This window comes from Antechinus flavipes, chromosome 5, assembly GCF_016432865.1.
Source record: "Antechinus flavipes isolate AdamAnt ecotype Samford, QLD, Australia chromosome 5, AdamAnt_v2, whole genome shotgun sequence".
In the NCBI taxonomy this organism is placed as follows: Eukaryota; Metazoa; Chordata; class Mammalia; order Dasyuromorphia; family Dasyuridae; genus Antechinus; species Antechinus flavipes.
In genome coordinates, this window is record NC_067402.1 from 124368893 (window position 1) to 124393738 (window position 24846).

General features: G+C 32.1%; 1 protein-coding gene across 5 annotated transcripts in view; it reads right to left on the reverse strand.

The window, feature by feature from the left end:
- ING3 (inhibitor of growth family member 3) overlaps positions 1-24846 on the reverse strand; it is a 46463-nt gene that overhangs the window by 3281 nt on the left and 18336 nt on the right. For 2 of the 5 annotated variants that reach the window (XM_052000344.1, XM_052000346.1), the window contains exons 5-10: positions 13489-13585; positions 9283-9354; positions 8330-8449; positions 7863-8020; positions 7143-7333; positions 5697-5889 (exon numbers count right to left, since the gene is read on the reverse strand). In XM_052000344.1, the coding sequence (XP_051856304.1) occupies positions 5697-5889; positions 7143-7333; positions 7863-8020; positions 8330-8449; positions 9283-9354; positions 13489-13585 (831 nt within the window). Of the gene's footprint in view, positions 1-5696; positions 5890-7142; positions 7334-7862; positions 8021-8329; positions 8450-9282; positions 9355-13488; positions 13586-22808; positions 23001-24846 lie in introns of those variants that run through there. The other 3 variants (XR_007954187.1, XM_052000347.1, XM_052000345.1) reach the window with 2 other exon arrangements.

A 24846-nucleotide genomic window follows, 5' to 3' on the forward strand; every position in this document is an offset into this window, starting at 1 on the left:
AGCTTGGAATTTTCCTCTTTCCATCTGTTTCTTAGTCTATTGCTCCCTGAAACTACTCATTCCAACCTCTTCTTCACATCTCACCTTACTTCAAGGCCAACTTACTTCAACGAGGCAAGAATGACATTAGTAAGGAAAAAGGATAGTAAATCTCTAGAAGATTCTTTTCACTGATCTTCCCACTTTTATTAACAATCCTCCATCATCTGCCCACAATCCATCTCATCACCCTCACTCATCTTTGGATAAGTGAGACTCTTCAGGTCTTGTCTAAAGATGCTGTTGTTCTCAAATTTATATGAATTTTAATCCTTAGTATGCATTAATACTTTAGAATTGGACATGGTAGAGAAGAGGGAAGAAGAGGAAATATACAACTTAACAAAAAAGAAACTTTTATAATTTCCCAATGGAGACTACAAACAGCATTATAAAGTTGAAAAGGTTTTGAATATAGTCCTGATAAGACTTTCTGTCCACGTCTGTATATCAACTTAATTAAGTACAGAGAATATCTTCACAAAATGGGTGGTCACCAGGTGATGAATTCTTTTGTCCAGGATGATTTATGAAACGGATAAAAGTACAAAAAGCCCTGATCTGCAGTCATCACGAAGTAGGAAAAAAAAAAGTTTTGAAAATAAAGTTGGGAATTAAGAAATAAAAGAGGCCAAAGATTAGCAGAATATGCAAAAACTTCACATCTATATAACAAATAGCTTCTTTAAGAAGGGAACTGGAATGCATTAGAGCATCAAACATTCTCACTGAAAAATGGAAAAAATGTAACTGACTACATCTCAACAAGAAAATGCTTAATTATTGATAATGAAGTCATTCTGAATCTGCTGTCTTGCGTACTGTAAAATTAAATACTGATAAACCAGAACAAAAATTAACAAAAGTACCCAATAAAAAAAGAATAAAAAATTGAATATAATTACCAAATCTTTAATTTAACCTATTTAAACAAGTTATTAGTCTAAAAAGGAGGGAAGAGAGAAAAGTGAACAAGATAAAGACACCAACTTTGGTAATTACTATTTGTAAGAGAGATTTGAATAATGTCAAAGTTAGCATAAGAAGCAGCCCAGAAACTGCCTCAGATCTAAACTTGAAGTGAAAATTGATCTGTAAAAAGTTCAGCATGAGACCAAGTAAATCAGATTATACTAAATATTCATAAATAAAACTAGAAGGATAATGAATAGGTGCAAATTGGAACACATCTATCAGCATTTCTAAAGTAATCTACTTTTTTGGTAAATGAAACCATCAGAATTGAACTCTTACCTTAGTAAATGATGTGTTATATGAGCAAGTGAAAATAATACTTAGGAAGATGAAGTCAGTAAGGACATTTAGACCTTAATACATAAAATAACCAATCTTCAAGTAATATATTCTTAATGAAACTCAGAAACAAATTTTCAAGATCTCAAAGATAGTAATAATACAAAAACAGGAAAGGCCATAGATAAAATTATTACCAAAAAGAAAATACAGAGAAGATATTAAATATCAATCTACATATTAACTCTCCTATCTCTATAAAACCATTCTGAGGATGATCTATTTATATATCAAGAATGTCCTTCAAGAAAATAAGGGAATTGATCAGGCAGGCTTTCACATTTAATTCTTTATAACAAAGTATAGTTTCAGTTACAAAACTGAGCAATTTAGATATTAAAAAATCCCACTCTTTGTTAATCACCAAAATCAAACAAATAAATATATTTCATTTGTTAGGATGAAAGTTTCAAAGACTCTTCTCCAACTTAATATTATAAAAACTTATATAATATAATAAATGTACCTGATGAGGTAAACTGTTCAACCATCAATCAGTAAAGAATGAATAAAATAGAGAATACATTTGTGAACACATTCATTCTGCTCTTGTGGAGAATATTTCATACAAGGTCCGAACAAAAATGGGATTCTGATATATGGTAAGGTACTTAATATGCTCCTGTTTCTGGAAGACTTTATACTAATATACATTACACATTCAGAACATGGGACCTCTTATAAAATTGATGATTATACAAAGAAAAAAAAAAAAGATCAGTCCAGGAATCCATGCAGAAAACAAAAATGAATGAAGAATACATATTGCCCAGACACTGAAACATAGACAAGTGGCCCACTAAACTTAATTTATCAATGTATACATACTGGAGAGCAGCTTCAGTTCAAAAATGAATTGGGTACTACAATAGGATTAGATAAGGCTAGATTGAAATATAGGAAAATGTAGTACTTTTAAGATGCTCTACTAACTTATATTTTAAACACCAATAATATTCTTTTATTTTTGATGATTTGCAATTACATAACATCATTATTCTAGTGACATTATGTAGTTGTAAATAATAAAAAAAAAAAAAAAAAACACCACAATGATTTTTAAATCACTTGAAAAGCAAGAGAAAATCCATTTGATCTAACTAAGAACTGCTATTTCTTGCATACTGAAAAGGATACAAATAATTATCAAAGACATTTAAGACCAGAAACTGAGATAAGTATAGTAACAACCAGGAATAACAGTTCAAGTCCTATAATAGTAAGCAAAAAAAAATCTGTAAATAGCAGAAGAGAGCCAATATAATAATGATAATTCTACTAAACTAATATACTTATTCAATGCCAAAGTTACCAAAAAAACGATTTTGTTGAACTAGAAAAAATAAGAAGAAAATTCATTTGGAAGAATAAAAAATCAAAGACTTCAAAGGAGTAACAGAAAAAAATATATATATATAAAGGAAGGAAGATTAATAGTTCCAGATCTTAAGCTATGTTACAAGGTGGTAACTCAAAATCATTTGGTACAGATTAAGAAATAGAAAGGTGGATCAATGGAACAGAGAAGACATTATATACTACAGAGTAAATTGTAAATTATTATGGTGTTTGACAAAAGTAAAAATTTAAGCTTTGGGGATAACAATTCACTCTTTGGTAAAAAAAAAAAAATGTTGAAAAAAATAGAAATCAATCTAACAAGCTGGTACAGATCAGAATCTTATATCATCTACCAGGACAAGGTCAAAATGGATACATAACCTAGATAAAAAGAGAAATATTATAAGAAAAAGTAGAAAAACACAGAATACATTATTTAACAGATTTATGGATAGAAGAATTTATGAATAAACAAGAAATAGCATTTAAGAAGGAAGATGTCATCATAATGACATTAAATTAAAAAGATTTTGTACAAATAAAATCAATGCAACCAAGATTAGAAGGAAAGCAGAAAATTGAGAAAATAATCTTTATATAGTTTCTTGGAAGAGAGTCAATGGCTATGAACAGATAGTTGTTTGATAAAGAAATCAAAACTATATGTAATCACATGAAAAAATGCCCATAGTCATTACTGATTAGAGACATGAAAATGAAAACAACTTTAAGATATCATCTCTCACCTATCAGATAGACTAAAATGATAGAAGAGGAAAATTACAAATACTGGAAGCGATGTGGAAAAATTGGGACATTAATTCAGTGTTGGTGGATCTTTGAACCGATTCAACCATATTGTAGCACAACCTAGATTTATGTACAAAGAGTTATTAAACTGCCCATACTCTTTAACCTGATAATACTATTATTTCTCACAGAGATGGGGAAAAGGAAAAGAATCTATGCATCCTGAAATATTTATAGCAGCTCTCTTTGTGCTGGCAAAGAACTGAAAATTGAGGGAATGAGCATCAATCAAGAATGGTTAATCAAGTTGTGACATGTGATTGTAATGGAATAGTATCACACTGTTAAGAAATAATGAACTGGTTGATTTTAGAAAAACATGGAAAAGTCTTGTATGAAATAATGAAATAATGAAGTGATCAGAACCAAGAGTATATTGTACACAGAAATAGCAATATTATTCAAAGAATAATTGTGAACACGCAAGTTATTCTGAGTACTATAAATACTAAGATCAACTATAAAAGACCTATGAAGGAAGATGCTGTCAACCTCCAAAGAGAACTGATAAGCAGAAGCATTCATATTAAGTACAGTTTTACATATATTTATAAGTCTGTATCAAATGGTGTCCTTCTCTACTGCGAGGGGAGGAAGGAGGGAGGGAAACGATTCCAAACTTAAAATTCAACAAAAACAAACAAACAAAAACCAGTAGAAGGCTCCATTTACACTGGCTATCCAATTTTTGGATTAGTAAAAACATGGACAAGAATTGCACTGAATCAAGGTATGGACTGATTTTGACTTGAAGAGAGAGTAAAAGAGACAGAGAAGAGGGCAAGAAAGGGAAAGACATAAGGAAAGAGAGACAGAGAAATACAGTGAGAAAGACATACACAAAGAGATACAAAGACAAAGATATGGGGAAAGAGGTAGAGACAAGAAGAGAGAGAGAAAAAGACAGAGAGAGAGAGAAAGACAGAGACACAGAGGCAAGAGAAAGAGACAGAAAGAGAGAGAGAGAGAGAGAGAGAGAGAGAGAGAGTGAGTATGTATGTATAGCAAAGAAAAGTAGGAAAAAAAGCAATTAAATTTTATTATATTCTGAAATAGGCTGGAAAGAGGGGGGATACAAGTTAGAAAGAAATAGGAATGACAATGGAAAGGAAAGAGAAAAAAAAATTACATCAAGATCAAGATTGTCATTGTTTCTTAGTCTTTGCTTGAGACCATGAAACTGGGAAAGTAATTGCTCGCATTGTAAGAATGGAAGTTTCAGACTCCTGTTTTTCTCAGTAAGAAATCTAAATACACTGTCTCATAGGAATACTTTTTATGAAAGTTCATTTCTAGGACACTAATAATTCAGATTTACAGTTAAGGCATGTTATATACTTTAAAAAAATTATTAGGTGGAAAGATAAATGGTAGACATTAGGAACCTGGACACTTTCTATGCTATTGCTTCTATGGGAAAGTAATCCATAGTTAAAAATGACTGAACTTTTAAGAACATAGCACTTCTATAGAATTACTTATGAAATATTTGCAAAAAAAATCTACATTTTATTTAAAAAGTAAAATAACATCAAATTTATATGTAGACGAAGTAAAAAAAGAATATTTTTAATAAGCTGATGAAAATTAAAATAAATGAGTAGATATTAATGCATGTATTTACAATACCTAAAAGAAGATTACTAAGGTTTGTTATTTATTAGGATGACAAATATGAAGTTCTTATTTTTGCCCCTAAAATTTCAGGTTAAGTAAGTGAGTATGATGCTGAGGAGCTTCTAGTTATGGCATTTATGCACTTTCATAAGCTAGTCTATTATCCCTACTAACAAAATAAGGAATAAATGTTAAAATAAAAACACCGTGTACTCAAATACTATTTTCTTTTGGAATTTTTCCAGCTCATGAAAGGGTCAAGATGAATCATATTTTCTTTAAAAAAAAAAAAAAAAAGATTTCCTTGCCTCAAATGCCATCTCATTCATTTCAGTGTGTAATTTCATGCCTTCTACTTACATAGCTTTATCTGTGTACTAAGAGCTACAATACATATTGCATTAAAATCCAGAACCAATTGCATCATTCAGAATCTTTCAAGGAATTGTCTGAAAAGATATACTAACAAGAAATCAAGAGAGAAGGGGAAGGCAGAATCTTGTAAAAATGAAATCATATTCTAAGTTGGATTTGTTTTTCACTTCATCTAGATTAAAAGAATATTAGATATTTACCTGATTACAAATACAATAACGTGGTTCATTTGGGTCATAAGTCCAATCAACCTGGTTGTTTGAATCAGACTCTGGTATTGCTGTTGTTTGTTGAGAGAGTTCTTGTGCTAATGCTGATGATGAGGAACATGATGATAAAGAGGAAGAAGAAGAGGAAGATGATGACTGCTGGCTTGAAGACTTGTTGTTGTTTCTGGAAAAGAGCAAAAATTTTATTTGGTAGAGAATATAGGGGAAGTCAATTAATGAATTTCTACAAAAGTGCCTGAAAGGAAAGAATTTGATTATATTATTTAGTGTTTCTTTTAATATGTAAATTAAAAAATAATTTCAAATATAAGAATGAAAATTTTGTGTAATGGGAAAAAACACAAAGACTCCTGAAGAGTTGTTTATCATTACTGAATTGCTTTTTGTGGCTACTGAATTATTAGTGACCTAGCCTCCTACTTTACTGTGAAGGCTGAGGCTATCTGATACAAACTCCGAGTTTCTTTCTTCCATTCTTTAAAAAACTTATCATCATCACAATTATCATCATTTAACTTCTCTTAGTGACACACATCCCTACTACTCACTAAGACTAACCTCTTGGCGTGTACATTGATCTGATCCCATCCACTCTCTCCTGCATTTTTTAGGGCCTTGCTCCCATAGTTATTCCCTTCACTGCAACCTAAAAAAGACCTCCCTTGACCCTTGTAGCCCATGTAGCTATAATCTCACCTTTCATCCTTTAGCTTCTTTAAGAAATGGAATAAACCAAAAGCTTACAATTTCTCCATATTCTCCCTTAATCCTCCGCAAGGTTCCCTAGTGGAACTAATTAATAAATTCAATGTTTTTTTTTTTCCCCCCCTAGTAATCATCCTCTAGGACCTCTCTAACTTTAACACTGTTGACCATCCTCTTTTATGAGATACTTTCTCTTCTAAACAAACTCTTCTGATTCTTCTATTTGCAATTGTTCCTTCAGTATTCCTTAGCTTCTCCTCCTGCTTTTATTCCCAATTCCCTTAAGGTACACAAATGTTCCTTAAGAGTGAGTTTTAGGATTTTCCCACTTCTTTCCATAGTCTCTTTTTTGACAGTCTCATTCACTTCTATGGCTTCAATGATCAATTTTATGCAGACAACTACTACATATTTGTCTCCAATGATAACTTCTCTGAATTTTAGACCCATATTCAGTGGCCTTCATGATATCTCCATACAGATATCTAAAGTATATGTCACTCCTAAACGATATTAAGCTTGTAGGAACAGGAATAAAAGTTAAACAAAATCCTAAACTAACTTATCCTACTGATTATTTCTGCCCTGTACTTCTATAGTCTCTATCATTATTTAAAGATGCTGAAGAACAAGCTGTATGGTTCTTAGAGAGGATACTTTAAACTAAGTAAGGTTAGGTAAAACAAACACGAAAAACAAAAACAAACTTACTTGCTTTTTCGACCACTTCGTGAGTCTGTTGCTGCTGAACTTATGGTCTGAGTTAATGTAGATGCCAATGCTGATGAAGAATAGCCAGTTGATTCCCTGGCTAATGAAAATTCTCTTCCTAGCTGGAAGTCATTATTCTTAAAAGCTTCATAACTTGCCTTTAAACTTGATGTTCTTCTACCTTCTTTCATCTAAAAAGATACGACAGTATTAGAATACACAGTCATCAATATGTACTGGCTAACTTTAAACTTATTGCAATTAAAACTACTGCATCTGAATATTAAAAAGTAGACATCAATCATAAAATGTATATTATCTTCTGACCAGAGACACTTAAAAAAAGTCTGTAAACACTAAGCTGTGCAGCTGGGCAAATGTGCCAACATCTATAATAGAACGAACAACTTTAAGAACTAAAGAAAAGACTCAAGAGCACAAAAAAGGTACATAAGCCAAAGTGCAATCTTGGTAGATTTATCTTTCGTTATCTTATATTCTCTAAACTTGAAATGGTTTACGCTACAAGCTTAATTTGTTAATTCTACCTAAGAAAATTACATATAAAACTATTTCAAATGAACTGATATGGAAGCAATATAATTTATTTCATTTAAAAAAATTCTACCTTTTATACATTTTATTATATTTGTTAGGGTTCTATACAGATTGACAAAAGAAAACTACCGGCCCTACCCCCATGTATAACTATTCTTTTACCTGGGCTGTGGCTTGAACTGCTTGAGCTGCTGCCATGGTAATTGCTCCAGCTCCAGTTCCTGAAGATAATGAGCCGATGTTATAGGATGCCAGCGGTTGAGAAGAATTCACATTGTAAGCATTGTTAGAAGAGGTTGAAGAATTATTGTTTCGACATCCTGAGTAAAAGTAAAACACAAGAGAAAATGGAGAAAGTATAATTTCAGTGAGATAAAAAAATATTCCTTCCCCGTTTAGACAGTAATGAATAACTCAAAAACAATACTGTTTAATTGAAAGAAAGTCACTATAAATTAGGTCAAAGAATTTCAAGGAGAATTAAATTTTTTTCTGTTTTCTTTCTTTAGTAATAACATGTAAATATATGGCATTATTCAAAACAAGATCCAAACTGTCTAAAATCCTATTTTTTTTTAATTCAGGCTTAGAATAAATTTAGAGAAATACATTTAAGAAATTAAAATTACCTGGAGTATTTTCTTTAGAGGCATCTGATGTAAGAGTGGATAGAAGAGCTTCAGATTTAAACTTCTTTTCAGGAATGTGATCTGTTGTAGTATGGTGAGAAGTTGGATTATACTTCCTTTCTGAATAAGAATGAAGAATTACTTGGTTTTTAAATTTTGGAAAACTATGGTTGGGGAAAGTGAGAAGTATTCTTTTTAAATAGAACTTTTATAGTTTATTGAAATTAGATTTAAATCTGTGGTCTTATAATTTTGTGAGGAAAGATGGAAAACAATGGGTACTAAAGATATTTAGATGGTTCAAGGGATAGAATGCCAAGGGCTAGAGTCAATAAGATCTGAGTTCAAATCCATTCTTTGGTACTTATTAGCTATAGGACCCTGGGGTAAAACACTTAAATTCTATTTATTTTGGTTTTCTCATCTGTAAAATGGGGATCATAATAACACCAAACTCCCAGGGTTTATTGTGAGGATCTGATAATAATTATAAAGTGCTTAGCACAGAAGCATAGTGATCATTATAAAAAATTAACTATCATTATTAAAAACAGACATAAGTTGTTAGAAGATGATCTGAGGATATCTTTAAGAATAAAGTTAGTGGGTGCAGTTCAGGAAAGTTTTCATAAAGAAAGTAGCCTTTGAAATAAGCATCAAAGGGAATTTTTCTTAATTCAGCCACTGTCCTAAAAGATTATAGCCCAGTAATGGGTCATAACAATAGTTTGACAGGGGAGGTAATGCCCAGGGCAAAAAGCAGGTTGATAATGAAAACAACAGGATAATAGACAAGATGATTAGTTTCCCAAGAGAATGTGTACATCTCATTAAGCAAAGTTTTCTAAATTTATAGTATCTATATATTAGAATGGATTTCTATTTTCATGATTATATAATTAAGATATATTAAAATTTCAAATACAATGAAATAAATAAATCCCCAAACTTACTCTCCACTGGTGTATGTGAATGAGCATGATGGTTATTTACTGGTTGTGATGGAGTATCTAATTCCAGTGATCCTGAAAAAAAAAGAGACACAGAGAGAGAGAGAGCAATAAATTACAAGAGAATTTGGTAATTTAACTATTAGTTACAGAGATTATGTCCCTTCCTTTCCAATCCATCTGGACAGGCAAACTCTAATCCATACATCTATAGATTTTGTTTAGCCTTGTCCATTTAAGTCAACACAACCTACACTATTACTGGTTTCCCAGATTTTCCTTGAATCATCCCCAGCTCTGAATAAATTACAGTTACATAATGAGAGACACAGATGTCAAACACTTTATCATAATATACTAAAAAAATATCAAACTCAATTCAAACAGATTACACTCTAATTGGGAAATGTTCAACATAAAATCAAACCAAAATAATACTACACAGATAACTGTACTCTGGGTTTTCTAAGTTATTTTTATTTAAGTCTGACACGATTGGTATCCTGAAAGAATTCTGGTTTTGGTATCATTACTCCTGGCTTCAGAGTCCACTTGGAACACTTACTGCCTGTGTGAGTGTGGGAAAATCACTGTATCTCCCTGGACCCTAACACACTCCTTAAAAACTGTCAAGTTTGATTAAGCATAATATATTGAAGTGATACCAGATAATCTCTAATATTACTTTAGTTCTAAATTTTAATCATCTTCCTTTAACAAGAATATATATGTGTAACTACATAATCTGAAAAAAAAAAAGTTACTATATAAGAGACTTGATGAACTTTTTAAACCCATTTCTCCACTATAGTTCTACTTCACTGTCTCATCCTGGAGGTAACCCTACACCAATGAAGCCTGCCAATGCTTAAACTCTGGCAGTTCCATTATACTAGAAAGACAAGAGACCAAATAAAGAAAGGTTCACTATCACATTAGCTACAGAGTGATGCATTTTTTAAAACCACAGTTCTGAAAGAATGTCTATTAGGTTATAGACAGATGAAATCTATATTGGAGAAGAGTGATATTAAACTAGCAAAACAGAGCTCTAATGTTGATGGGGGAAAAAAATCTCATCTAAAAGCTACCTGATTTAAGAGACTTTAAAACAAAAACTTACAGTTCAAGTCTAACAGAAAGGCAAAGGGATTCTAGAGTCAGAGAAATGGTTCAAATCTACATCATTTGTAAAATGAGGTTACACTCAAACTTCAAGCTCTAATTCTAGGATCTCATGGATATTACTACTATATAAAAAAAATTTACTGTTCAGCAAATGAAAATGTGGTATTCTCCACTTTCACAAGGGGACAAAGTTATTTTTGCTATGAAAAGCTAGGTAGAAGAACCACAAGGTAAAACACTATATTGGCCCAAATGTGTGTCCACTAATCTCCAATCTGGTTTGTACAAAATCTAAAAGAAGCAATAACCACAACCTCAATGATGCATATCACTTTATACAAATGATAAAATAAAGAAAGCAATTTTTGACAATAATGAATAAAATATCTTTATTTCAACTAAAAGTAATGTAAAAACAATTCAGTAATTAAGTATATTTTAACATAAGTTTTTACATCATTGTTTTTTAGTATACTGGAATCAGAAGTAGTCCTGTTTTCTCAATTATAAGATGTTCTTAATTAGGAACTTCTATCAATGCATCCATATACTTCTTGCCACTTGTAATTTTAGAGCAGGAGTCCGGAGACTCTAGGAGATCCTGGAATCTGAGGTCCAGGAATTTATGTATTTTTAAAAAACTCATTTTGATAATTATTTTAACAGAATTGGATTCCTTTTTAATATCATGTATTTTATTTTATGCATTTAAAACACATTATTCTGAAGCTCCAAAGACTTCACTAGCCAGCTAAAGAAGTTCATGATAACACAAATGAAGGACCCTCCATACTTTAACATTGAAAGATTAAAAAACCTGTCTAGAATCAAAAACAAATGATCCAAGCCAATTTTATAAATGCAAAAATTAATTTTATTTTCTAACCTGTTTTCAGAGATTTTAAATTCTGATATAACTCATACTATGACATCAACAATTTTTTCACTGCTGAAAATACCCTTACACACACACACACACACACACACATTTTTTCCCTAGGCAATTTAGGAATGGAGATTCAACCATTTTGAGAAATTTTTGGCAGATGGCAAATGTAAAATGGGGATGGGGGACCATTCAGCGGTTGTGAAGTAATATTACGCATATTATCCGAAGTCTTTAGATAATCTTGAAGGAAAGGAACTGAAAAGCAAGCTGAAGCCTTAAGAAGGAGAAATTAAAAATAGTTTATCTCTGGCAAGAAATAGATTTAGGGCAAAGAAATTTTAGTGGGAGAAAAAAATGTTGCTCTGGAAAGTAATTTGAAATTATACTAGACAGGTTACTGGAGTATTATTCTTTCACTACAGGATCCCACTAATGGGAATTTATCCCAAATACCATATATGTAACACTATATCATAACAGAACTTTTTGTTATTGTAAAACCAAACAGAAACAAAATGTGTACCCACTCACTGGGAAATAAATAAATTGTTTAGATAAAATGATAAATACAATCATTATTAAAAACATAAATAACACAGTAAAAGGCAATGAAATCTGAATTTTAATGATCAATTTCAGTCCCTGAGAAGTAGTAATCAAACATATTCTTCTCTCAGTGGAGAGGAAGAAATATAACATGGAAATGATATAAGTTGGAGTTGTTTAAATGTCTTACTCTATTAGAAGGGGAAATGATTATGGCATAAAATCAAAAAGGAATAATACATTTAAAAACAACATTAAAAGAATTGTTACAGAGTCATCTATTAGTTCTCTTTTTAGAATGAAAGTTTTTTCATTTGGAATCTACAGACCAATGAAAGGTATATGAATAAATGTTAAGGGGTCTTAGAAAAAGACCTCCATGAATTTGTAGGGGGAAAAAATTATTTTCACTATTTTGCTTTGGTATTTAAAACCATTCTGGGAAGGGGTCTGTAAGATTTTCCAGACTGCCAAAGAAGTCCATGACACAAAGAAAAGATTAAGAACCTTTGCTATACAGTAATGAATTGAACCAGCTACACCCAGCGAAAAAACTCTGGGAAATGATTATGAACCACTACATAGAATTCCCAATCCCTCTATTTTTGTCCACCTGCATTTTTGATTTCCTTCACAGGCTAATTGTATACTATTTCAAAGTCCGATTCTTTTTGTACAGCAAAAATAACTGTTTGGACATGTATACATATATTGTATTTAATTGATACTTTAACATATTTAACATGTATTGTTCAACCTAAGTTCTGGGAGAGGGTGTGGGGGGAATGAGGGGAAAAGTTGGAACAAAAGGTTTTGCAATTGTCAATGCTGAAAAAGTATCCATGCATATATCTTCTAAATAAAAAGCTATTAAAAAAAAAAAAAAAAAAAGAACCTTTGCTATAGAAGAAAGTCCACTGAATTTTGATAAAGGAGGAAAAATGAACAATCTTTTCTTAAATAAACAAAGATATTTTAAATAAATAAAATCAACAAGTTAGTCAATAAGCATTTATTAAACAACCCACTAAATGTCAGGCACTGTGCTAAGGCTAACAATTAAGTTTAATTTTAAAAAGTACTTAATCTAAGTAATTACATTTCTTTTAATCTTGACTTTAAATGGTTGTCTCAAATGTTATAAGCACATATTATGAACATTACAAAAATGTAACAAGTAACTGAGAGGAAAGAAAAAAAACTGGCCTTGGAGCCAGAAAAACTTAAGTGGCTTCTGCCAAATTATTGGCTGTGTGATCTTAAGCCCTCATAACCTCAAAATGCCCAATATAACTCTCTAAAACTAAAATGCTGAAAGAGTAGTGATTTGCAATGGTAGAGGAAGTATCCTTACTGAACATTCTTACAGAAATGAAATCACAAGATTAGTCTAAAAATAAAGACAACAATATTATTTTAGTAGAATAACATTAATATAAAGGAGAATGAATGGCATGCTTTTTCTACTTTTTGTTATTCGAGCCTGAAGATAAGCAAAAATGTCAGACCCCATATTAACTTTAAAAGGATGCCATCATTCATTCACTTTGCAGCAACTACCAAAAAAGCTTAGAGGAATTTAAAAGTATTTGTGGAACAAGTATCATATCTGCTTCCCAATATATGAAACCTTAACATTTACTTACTTCTCTCTAATATTTCTGTAATTCCAGCATTATCAGCTTCTAGCTCCATTTTAAACTTAGCCAGTTCTTGATCCAATTTTCTCAAGTGTCGATCTACCTGTTTGAAAAAAGATCAAAGGTAACCACCAAAATTTGGGACTCAGTGTTAGTTTTGTAGGGAAATATATGATTTTTATTTTAATTAAACAGAAACAGTTATATCACAATCTGTGATATGAGAAGAGTTATTTAACTATTCCATGCCATAGTTTCTCCAACTATAGAACCAAAGGATTAGACTAGATCTTAAATATCTCTTTTAGAGCTAAAATTTGATTTAAAAAACCTTTTTAAAATAAAATGTTAATCAATTTTTATTTACAAATTTCCCTCCTTCTTTCCCTGAGTTCTATATTTAAGATAGAAAACAACAACCAAACAAGCTGCTAAAAAGATTTTGGGGACTCAGCAAAAGAGTCCTACAAAAGTAGGCCCTCAGGTTTCTATAAAATCACTCAATGTATATTTACATTTTGTATAATAAAGTATGATGATTAGGGTTAAGAATGACAACTCAGAGATGACAATATCATTAATAAAATATTTAATTACAGTGTGCATATACTAGGACAGCTAGTAAGTGGATTAAAATAGTTATAAACTTAACAAGAGTTGAAACAAAGTATTTTCTGATTAATAATGAACTTATCAAAACACTCAAAACTACTTCCCTTGGGAATTCCAATTAAAAATAAGTTTAATGTAAAATGCTTCCTTTTTATTTAGATGACACAAAATAATTTTTTTTCTTATTAGAGATTTATGATTTGGTTGTAGATGCTGCAATAATTCTGAAATCTAACCCAACTGCTATAAAAAAAATTTTTTTATTATATATTGCAGACAAATGAGAACCACCATTTTTTGTGGAATTGTGCTTAAGAATATCTACTAATTATTTTAATACTGCTGGATTGGAAAGGTAAACTTTATTCAAAATTATATGGTTCAGTCTAAATTCCATAGAAATAAATGGAGATTGTTTTCCCTAGAAGATCATACAGTATGTTGATAAAGAAAAAGTTAAAGTCTGTCAAGAAAATAATATTTAAGGTGACCAGTAAAGAATTATTCTTAATCACTTTTGCCTAAGTTTAATAAATGAAGTTTTCTACATTCCAGCATGAAAAGGGTCCAAATTAGATTGTAACATAGCTATTTTTTTTAAATCACAGAATAACAGAAATCAAGTTGAAATAAAAAAATATTACATTGTTTTTAGCTTTTGGCTAAATGGGCCCAAAAGAGTGTTAGTTTGTGAAATGTCTATAATTAGGGCCAAGCTCTCTTTGTCCTTACCCATAAACTGCCTGTCTGAAATTGTCAGAAGCTGTAATTAGCATCAGGGTCATCAATGTTGGAATCTCACTCATTCAAAGAGTTTGCAGGTAATTGAGCATCCTTGAATCTAACCTCTATTCTAGGAGAAAAATATGAACCTAAATTTCAGTAAGGCAAAGAAACCCCTCTCCTTACTTTTTGCCAAAAGTGGTCTTAAAGGAACTCAGATACACACATAAAAATCACTTTAGAAAAAGTATTAATACCCATTTAAACAATGCCACAATTTACAAATATTCACTATGCTCTACAAAAATATGAGCAGAGAGGTAGGTCTCTGGTGGGACTCATGTCTTCAAAAATTGACAATCTATCTGGGAAGATGGGGAGCTTCATAATCTGGCCCCTCCCTACCTTTTCAGCCTTATGCCTCACTCCCCCTCCTCCTGTTCTACATTCCAGGAACAGAGTCTAATAACAGTTCCTTAAGCACAATTCTATCTTTTGCCCATGTCTTTGCACTGGCTGGGACATACCTAGAATATTCTGCCCTTTCACTTCTACCTCTTAATTTCCCTGGATTCCTTCAAGACTTAGTTCAAATTTCACTTTCTTCAGAAGGCTTTTTAGGGTTCCTCCAGCTGCTATTGTCTTCTTATATGAACCTAAATATTTGCAAACTGTCTCCTCCATTAGAATGTATGATCCTTGGGAGCAGGCAGTATTGTTTGTTGTGGGGATTTTTATTTTTATTTTTTTTTTTTTTGGTGAGGGGAGGAAGTAATAAATGCTTTATGACTGACTAAAATAGTTAAATACCACCACCAGATAAAACCATTTAAGAGACATTAAGGCAATCTATAATTACTTGCCTCCCAAATGATATAAATAATAAGTGCCAAGAGTTTAGAACTGTAGAAATGAATTTAGAACTATAATAAGGGGCAACATGACAGAATCTAAACAACAGAAGATTAAAGTCAGAGAACTTGTGTTCAAATTCTTTTTCTGATGCTCTACAATCCTGGGCAAATTACAACTCCTCTGGGCCTAGTTTTCCCATTTATACCATGGAGGATTTGGACTGGGTTGTCATAAAAGGTCTCTTTCAGCTTTAGATCTAAGATCCTAGGAGTCTTAAGGGGTCACCTAATAGATATCACATATTTCAAGGAATTAGCATGGAGCAAAAGGACCTAGAATGGTGTCCCAAACTTACTTCTTACTATGTGACTGGTCAAGTCATTTATCTTCTTGGAGACTGAGATGCCCTTATTTATGAAACTGGGTGGATGCTTCCTGATTGGCTGACTGATCATAAGGATGATGGGAAAGAATGAATGTAAAGTATTTTGTAAATCCATAAATCTATAAAAAAAATTGTATTACAATTAATTTTCACAAACAGAAATCAAGGACCTAAGAAGTTAGGAGGAAGAAACTATTTTGGATTGAGGTGGTTTGGAGAAGCTTCAAAAGGCAAGGGTGATTCAATGTCTGCTTTAAGCTAGGCAGAAAAGATATTCTAGGCAATGGAGAAGGTTCCAGAAAGAAAAGAAAAAGTATTCAGGTACCTAAAGAGCAAATCAGCTTGTCTCAAGTGGAAAGTTACTATAATAGAGCTAAAGCTGGTTCCAGATTGTTACAAATTGTGAATACCAGATTTAGGAATATAAATTTTATTATTCAAAAGGTCACGGAGAGCAAATGCAGCTTTATGAATAAAGGATTTAATCCAAATAGCATTTTAGAAAACTAAAGCTAGTTAAGTCCAAGTTCATTTTTTGCCAAAGTCTAGGGAAATGAAGCTTAAAATGATTAACTATACTTACGCTGACTACAGTCTAAATGTTACCTCCCCACTTCCCTAACCAAGCTAAGTTCTCAATTATTACTTTTAAAAGGCAAGATAGCATATTGTAAAGAGCACTTGATTTAGTGTCAGAAGATCTGGGTTTGAATTCTGTCCCTTTTAACAAAGAACCTTGGCAAGCCACAACTAACTTGCTTCTTTCCTGCTTCCATTTCTTCCTTCCTTTCATTCTTTCCTTCCTCCTTTATCTATTCATGTAACACAACTGAGAGTGACTGGTCTAGGGTCACAGAGCTAGTAAGTGAAGTTGTATTTTGAACTCAGGTCCTCCAGTTTTCAGGTTGGTGCTCTTTCTACTGCATCATCTATCTAGCTACCCTCCAAGTCACAACTTCATCATAAAATTTTTTTTTTAAATAGCTCCTAAGGAAGAAAAAAGATTTTAATGAGAGTATGAAGAAGTCATCAAAGTAAAAAAAGTTACAGTAAGTAAAAAAGCATTAGAACCAGGGAAAGGGAAAGCAAAGGAGATACAAGTATGGATTGATAAGGGAGAAGTACTTTGAAGGATTTGCCACTTTTAGCACAGGCACCAATGTGGAAGAGAAAAAAATCCTTCACAAATAAGAACTAAAAGTTTCTCTTTCCTAAAACCTAGTCAAAAAGAGGAAGAATGCAGCAAGTATCTGTTTCTATTTCAGGTTCCAACTACTTTGAAGGCTCTGAGGTATCACTTTATCCCTAGATAAACCATTACTAGAGAATAATCCCTCTGGAAGATCTCAGAAAGACAAGCTTTTAATGGGGCCAAGAAGTCTATGAGAAAAAAGAAAGGGAAAGGAAATTTATTTTAACACTTCTCTTCCCAGGACATCTATAATAGGTGGAATGGGAGAGGCAGCTCCACCTTTCTCCACAGGATTTGATTTCATCACTTGATTTTCACCAAGTCCCACCTGTGCAGGATTTGAATAGAGAAAGAAAATATGAGAGATCCAATCAGATGCACGAAAAATTCTTGAAAAACTCCTCAACAACTTCATCTCATTAATCTGTTTATTGGACTCTTCCATGAAGTAGATCACAAAGTCCATCAACATATGTTCATGCAGAAGTTTGTAATCAGAAAACTGATATTACAATCCTCCTCAAATTTCTTATATAAGATGAAATTCTCTGCTCTCATCATCATGAAGTGAATGAATCTGTGGCAGAGAATCTTCTTAAGTCTTATTGGTTTGTTTCTCAACAAGCTACCAGCACTGATGAAATTCTCAAATCACAATTGTTTTCTTTCTCATATATGCTGATGGCTATAGGCTGTAAGATGAATTCTGTGTTATTTCTGTCTTTCTACCTCTGGCTTACTGTGCTTTTCACAGAATTGGGAGGAGAAGTTCTATAGGCAAAGTACAGAATGTATCATGGATACATGATCCTAATGTGGGTTGAAAATGGAAGCCATACAGCCCTCTTTGTAGTGGCCAGAAACTGGAAATTGAATGGATGCCCATCAATTGGAGAATGGCTGAATAAATTGTGGTACATGAATATTACGGAATATTATTGTTCTGTAAGAAATGACCAGCACAAAGATTTCAGAAAGGCCTGGAGAGATTAATATGAACTGATGTAGAGTGAAATGAGGAGGATCAGGAGATCATTATATACTTCAGCAACAATACTAGATGAGATCAGTTCTGATGGATGTGGCCCTCTTCAACAATGAGATGAACCAAATCAGTTCCATTTGTTCAATAATGAATAGAACCAGCTACACCCAGCAAAAGAACTCTGGGAAATGAGTGTGAACCACTACATAGCATTTCCAATCCCATTTTTGTCCGCCTGCATTTTTTATTTCTTTCACAGGTTAATTGTACATTATTTCAAAGTCTGATTCTTCTTATGCAGCAAAATAACTATAGACATGTATACATATCTTGTATTTAACATATACTTTAACATATTTAACATGTCTACCTTAGTCTACCTGCTATCTGGGGCAAAGGATGGGGGGAACGAGGGGAAAAATTGGAACAAAAGGTTTTGCAATTGTCAATTCTGAAAAATTACCCATACAGTTATCATGTAAATAAAAAGCTATAATAAAAAAAAATTAAAGAAAAAAAAAAGAAAATGAAAGCCACTACTAGCACTGGCTAGCTCATCATTTTTTAAATGAAGAGGTTAGACTAGATGGTTTCTATGAAACTTTCTTCCTCTGTATCTGTGATCCTATCATTAAGAACATAGGATGAAAAAATAGAATTGCAGAGTTGGAAAGAACCTAATATGTCATCAAGCCCTCAAGTTAATATAGGAAAATGATGCCCACAAAAGGGCAACTTGCTCAAGTTCACACAGCTGTTAAAAGGAAGATACCACATTGAAAGTCAACATTCCCAATTACTAGTCCCATGGCATTTTGGATCACTGCATTGCAGAATTTAATTTCTCAAACTCTAAATAAATCTATGACAAAACAGAGACAAATCAGAAAATCAAACTATGTGATAGCAGAATACTGTATAGAAATAAGGGCAGGAGAAAGGAAACCTGCATTATGGCCTAATTTTGCTGCAATGAAAAAAATCTACATAAATGTAAAAAACAAAATAAGAATAACATTGGAAAACACATTTTAAAAAACTATACTTCTAAATAATATTCCTGTTATTAAGATTTTGTTTCTTCCTCTTCCTCCACATCCTACCTTTATGATGCATTCATTTTTATTGTGAATGCTTTGTTACCAAAGATTTTTTTAAAACAATGTTTGTGGATGACATTGTGTTATTTGCAAGAAGCCCTAGAACACTAAAAGAACAGCATTCAACAAGATCCCACTCAAAAGAGTTTGGTATGATTATTCACAAAGAAAAAACTAAATGGATGAGGAATATTTATTGTTAGGCGTGTGGCCAGATAAATCCAGCTTAGAAGAGCTTTCCTCAATATGTGGTCTATCTTGAGTATACTATCAGATTCTCTGTCTTCTGTACATTGTAGCATCTTCCAATATCCAGGTGAAAGAAAAAGAAGCAAGCCTCTATGGAAGCATTTGAGCCAACACATAACCAATATTTACAAGAAGCAGTGACAGGATTATCCTTCTACTCTCTAAAAAAAGGAAAAAGCTTTCCCTGGAAGAAATTCAAAAGAAACTATAGGTTACAGAAAAAAGACAGAAGTCTTAAGAAGCTGAAATTTTGAAGAAGTTAGCCAAGAAGAAACAGCATAAGATAGTAATACTCAGAAAGCAAGTGAAGAAAATAATAAATAACGTCAGTAAAATGGTATAAGAAAAACTAACCCATAAAATGGAAGTGAATAAAAAGATACACAAATGACTCCTACAGTGGAGGGTTTATAAAAGAATAAACATACTCAAGAAGTGAAGAAGACTAAATAATCTAAAAACCCTGCTAAAAAGAATGAAAGACTAGGCTGTTCTGAGAACCAACTTTTTCCTGTCATACCCACTTCCTAAATATCTCAAGACATTAGTTAATGCATTCACTACTTCTGTCTTGATAACTACTCTAGAAACTAATGTAAAACTGTAGAGATAGATCTAGATTATATAAATGTTTGTGTAGGATCACAAAGGGGGAAAAACCCAAGTTTTTAAGAATTGAAGTCTTTCCGACATAGCTATTTTTCTTGTTACATTCTTAATAATTCCAATAGCCTTGATCCTGGATTAATGGCTAGTACATTAGTTCTGTAAAAACATGTTTTTTAAGGAATATGTAGCATATTTTATTCAATCTGTCAGATGCTGAATATATTAACTTTTAAAAGTTTAAAAATACTTGAATGGTTAGTAAAACTGCACAGGATATTTTTATGACAATGAGTCTTTTTTTCTAGGTTTCAAACACTTGCACTTCATAGACCTATTCTGTTTAAATTTGAACCCTAAAGTTCCTTTGGAATAACAGAATGAACAGCACATATAGCAACAAACTTTGGGCCCCCTTTCTTTGAACTTTTTCTAGAGTTGTCCATTTTCTACTATAATAGCTTTGTTTTGATACCTCAGCTCAGATTAGCTATTCTTAGACTTTCAAGTGTTTATTCTCACACAATATTTTTTTCTTGTTTTTATGTCCCAATTTAATTCAGATTAAATCACAATTCTTACTGTAAAAAGAATGTCTATTGCCCAGATTATGACATGCAGTTTACATAACCTGTAGAGTTTATCTATCAGTATGTTTATTTAGACAGTATAAATGGTCAATAATATGAGCCCAAAATTAAATAGGGAGAGTAAAGTAGATTGTTATTATTGTTAAGGAAATTGCAAAGCTACTTGAATGACCTCAAGCATCATCCAGAAACAAAGGCCCATCTTTCTAGTACCAATATCCTGGTGCTTTTAATGTGGCTTCAAAATATGGAATGTGGCTACCTTCTGCTGTCCAACTCAGAAACAGGAGCCATTGTGCCACACTTAAGATTTTCTGTGGGTCATCTATTGATTTAGAAGACCACAAAGTTAACATGATCTATATTCTACTGTATTTTGTTAAATATTTTCCAATTATATTTTAATCTGCTCAGGATTATACTCTAAAGTACTGTGGGCAGCATGTTTGATACCTTTATCTTTGCATGAATTATCAGGCAAAGAACAATGAAAAGTCACAAAAAAGGATGTGAAGAGACACATACCCAGTGAGGAATTTTGACTAATTTGGACCTAATCAGGTCTAAAAGATGTCACCAATGAAATATATGTTAGGGAGAAGAGAGGGGCTAGTCACATGACAAGAGTGAAATATGACAGGAAGATAATCTAAAGTTCCATAGGCATCTCACAGTATCAAGATAAATCAAGGAAAGCCTGCAGCATGTTCAGTGGAACTACAATGGTGGACTTCTGGAAGAACAGGGCCAAGGGTCACACAAGATGGAGAGCCATAGATGAGACAATGATCTATATTACCAGAGATGATATCTTAAGAACAACATCATACTCTATGTCAGTATTGGATTTCTGAGTGTTCACTATTAATTTAATTCAACAACACATTAAATGTCTGCTATATGGCAAAGCACTGGGGGAGATATATTAACAAAAAATAAATTTCTTCTCACAGGAACTTTTATAATCTAGTAAAATAAGAGAAAACATATGCATAAATAATTATAACATAAGGTAGAATATGAAAATAAAAAAGAAGGGATGTTCTAAGAAAAATAAAGGTAAGCAGTTGAGAGGAAATATGGAAGAAATAAAGGGAAAAAGGGCTCTTGGGCTCACTTGATGTAGATCTAGAAGAAAAGGATTTCAATAAGCAGAGATGTGGAGGGAGTACATTTCAGACTTAGGTCTGAAGGTAGTGGGAAATCACTCAAAGGTTTTTGAGCAGTAGAATGCAATAAACATACCTTTGCATTAGGAAAATTATTTTAACAACAATGTAAAGGACATATTAAAAAGTAAAAGACTAGAGGCAGGGAAACCAGTTAGGAAATTGTTATAATTGTTAATGTAAGAGATAATTAAGGCCTAAAGTGAGACAGTAACAATCAGAGGAAATGAAAAGAGGAGTTCAAGAGAAATTGGTGAGGTATAACTAACAGGACTTGATAGATATTGGCATTTAATAAAAGCTTGCTAATTTGATCTGACTTGGACACTGCTTGGTTATAGGGATGATGGAGAAGTAAAATCAAAGATAACTTCTATCCAACAAGCCAGATAGTGAGACCATCAACAAAAAGAGAAAAGATGTCAAAAAAGTAGAAGGGACAAAATTCAAAGAGAATGATAAATTCTGTTTTGGCTTTTAATAATCAGGGGAATAGGGGCTGCTAGGTGGCGCAATGGTTGCAGCACCAACCCTGAAGTCAGGAGGACCAGAGTTCAAATCTGATCTCAGACACTTAACACTTCCTACCTGTAGGACCCTAGGCAATTCACTTAATCCCAATTGCCTCAGCAAAAAAAAAAAAAAAAAAAAAAATCAGAGGGAGAAGATAAATCAGCAATGTTTTAAAATTGGTAAAAGGAGAGCAAGGAGAAATTTATGTCCTAGAATTAATTATAATGTCATGGAAGCTATGAGAGGGAAGCAGGTCAAGGACTGTGGTCAGTATCAAATGCTACAGAAAAGTCAGAGGATAATACCAATAAAAGATCATTGGGAGTGGCAATCAGGAAGTCACTGGAGACTTTTAGAGAGAGTTGTTTATTTAAGATAATGAGGATTAAAATCAGTTTGCTGGAGTGATGAAGTAAGCAATAAATAACTGATGAAGTAAAAGACCGGGAATCTGTAGATTATTCTTCTAAATGTTTTGGTGATGCTTTTTAAAAATATATCATAGACATTTCCCATCCAACCTTCAGACTGAACCCTCCCTGTGAGAAAGGGAGAAAGAAAAAATATTAATCCAAAAATATAAAACCTTGTCTACTAATGCATAGAAGACACCATCCTTTTACCTAGCTATTTCTATTTAATTTTATGGGGTCATATAGCTTGTATGTGTTATATACTGGATGTTCTGGCTTCAGAGATGACTCCCTTTTCACAATGCCACACTGTTTCTTTGTTTGTTTGTTTTTTAGTATTCATATATCATAGTTTGATTTAGCTATTCCTCAATTGATGGATACTTGATTTATTTTTGCTTTTTGCCTTTTAAGGAGAATGCTGTTATGACTATTTTGGCAAATATTGGATATTTGTTTCTGTCCCTGACCATCTTTGGAGTATATGACCAGCAGTGAGATTTCTAGGACAGAGAGATATTTATTATTATTATTATTTCTTGAATAATTCCCACTCAAAATTTAGGATGGTTGGTAAACTTCCATTAACAGCGTCTAAGTGTGTTGAGATTCCTTATAGCACATAAACATTTTTTCTATCTTTTGTTACCTTTGCCAATTTACCTATAACACTGTGATGTGAAATTTAGGAGCTATTTTGATTTGAATTGCTCTTACTATTAAGTAATTTGTTGTATTTTTCCAGTTTGCAAATCTTTTGAAAACTGTTCATATCCTTTAAATATTTGTGAATTAAGCATTTTTGGTATTACATGTTTTTGTCTTTTGTCTGAAATTTGTGTGTATTAGCTTTTGTCAGTGATACTTGATGCCAATTACTCTTTCTAGAAGTTTAGCAGAGACAAGAAGAGAAAAATGTCAATTAAATTTGTTTATAAGATTATTTTAGAATAGAGGATATTTAAGCATATCTATAGATAGAAAAGGAGACAGAACAACAGATGAATGAATAGATCTAGAAGAGATAGAGAAGTATGGGAATAAGATCAAGAGTCAGAGATGAATAGAATACTCCAATGTTAAACCTGACCTCCCTCCTCCCCCCAAAACCTTATCTATTCATCCATTCATCTATCTTCCTACCTACATTGTGAGCAACCTCCTTCCTCTCAAAAAATCATAAAATTGAAATGATATATAATAAATATGAGTTATTTTCTGTAGTAAACCTAAGAACCAAGATGAAAACTTATCACCTTTTAGTTTTTGAATAAAATCTTAAAAGTTAAAATTAGTTTATCTAGTTATTCATCTTGCTTTTTTAAAAATATAAATTTATGTATTTAGAAGACCAAGTTTTTATCAATTCTGCCTACTTCTAGCACATTGGAGACATTCAATATATATTCAATAAAATCTGTTATAATAATATTTTATTTATATGAATATTTCTAAAATTCTATTAGTTACTATCAAATATAGCAAGGGAATGACAGTAACAATTAGCATAATGCCACACATAAAGTGAATACTTAATAAATTTCTGTTATCGATAATGAAAATTTTAATAGTGTATAACTATCAAAGTAAATGGCAGTATCCAAGTGATCATTCATTGCAATTCTAAATCTATGATTTGAAAAAAAAAATCTTAACCATGTATTAATATTACTGATTATTTTATTGTTTCCTTTTAAAAATTCAGCAAAGGTTCACATAAATACTGAAAAATTCAACCCTAACATATAACAACAGGAAGAGAAAATAATTTACTTAAAATTTTTCATTTCACTCCTCTATTTAAAGTCTAACATTTATAAATATCATATTATTTGATGTTCTCAACACCTCTGGGAGATAGGTGCTATTATTACCCCATTTTACAGCCAAGGAAACTGAGGCAGTTAACATTAAGTCATATACCCAGGCTTACACCACTAGTAAGAATAAGAAGCAAGATCTGAACTCATGT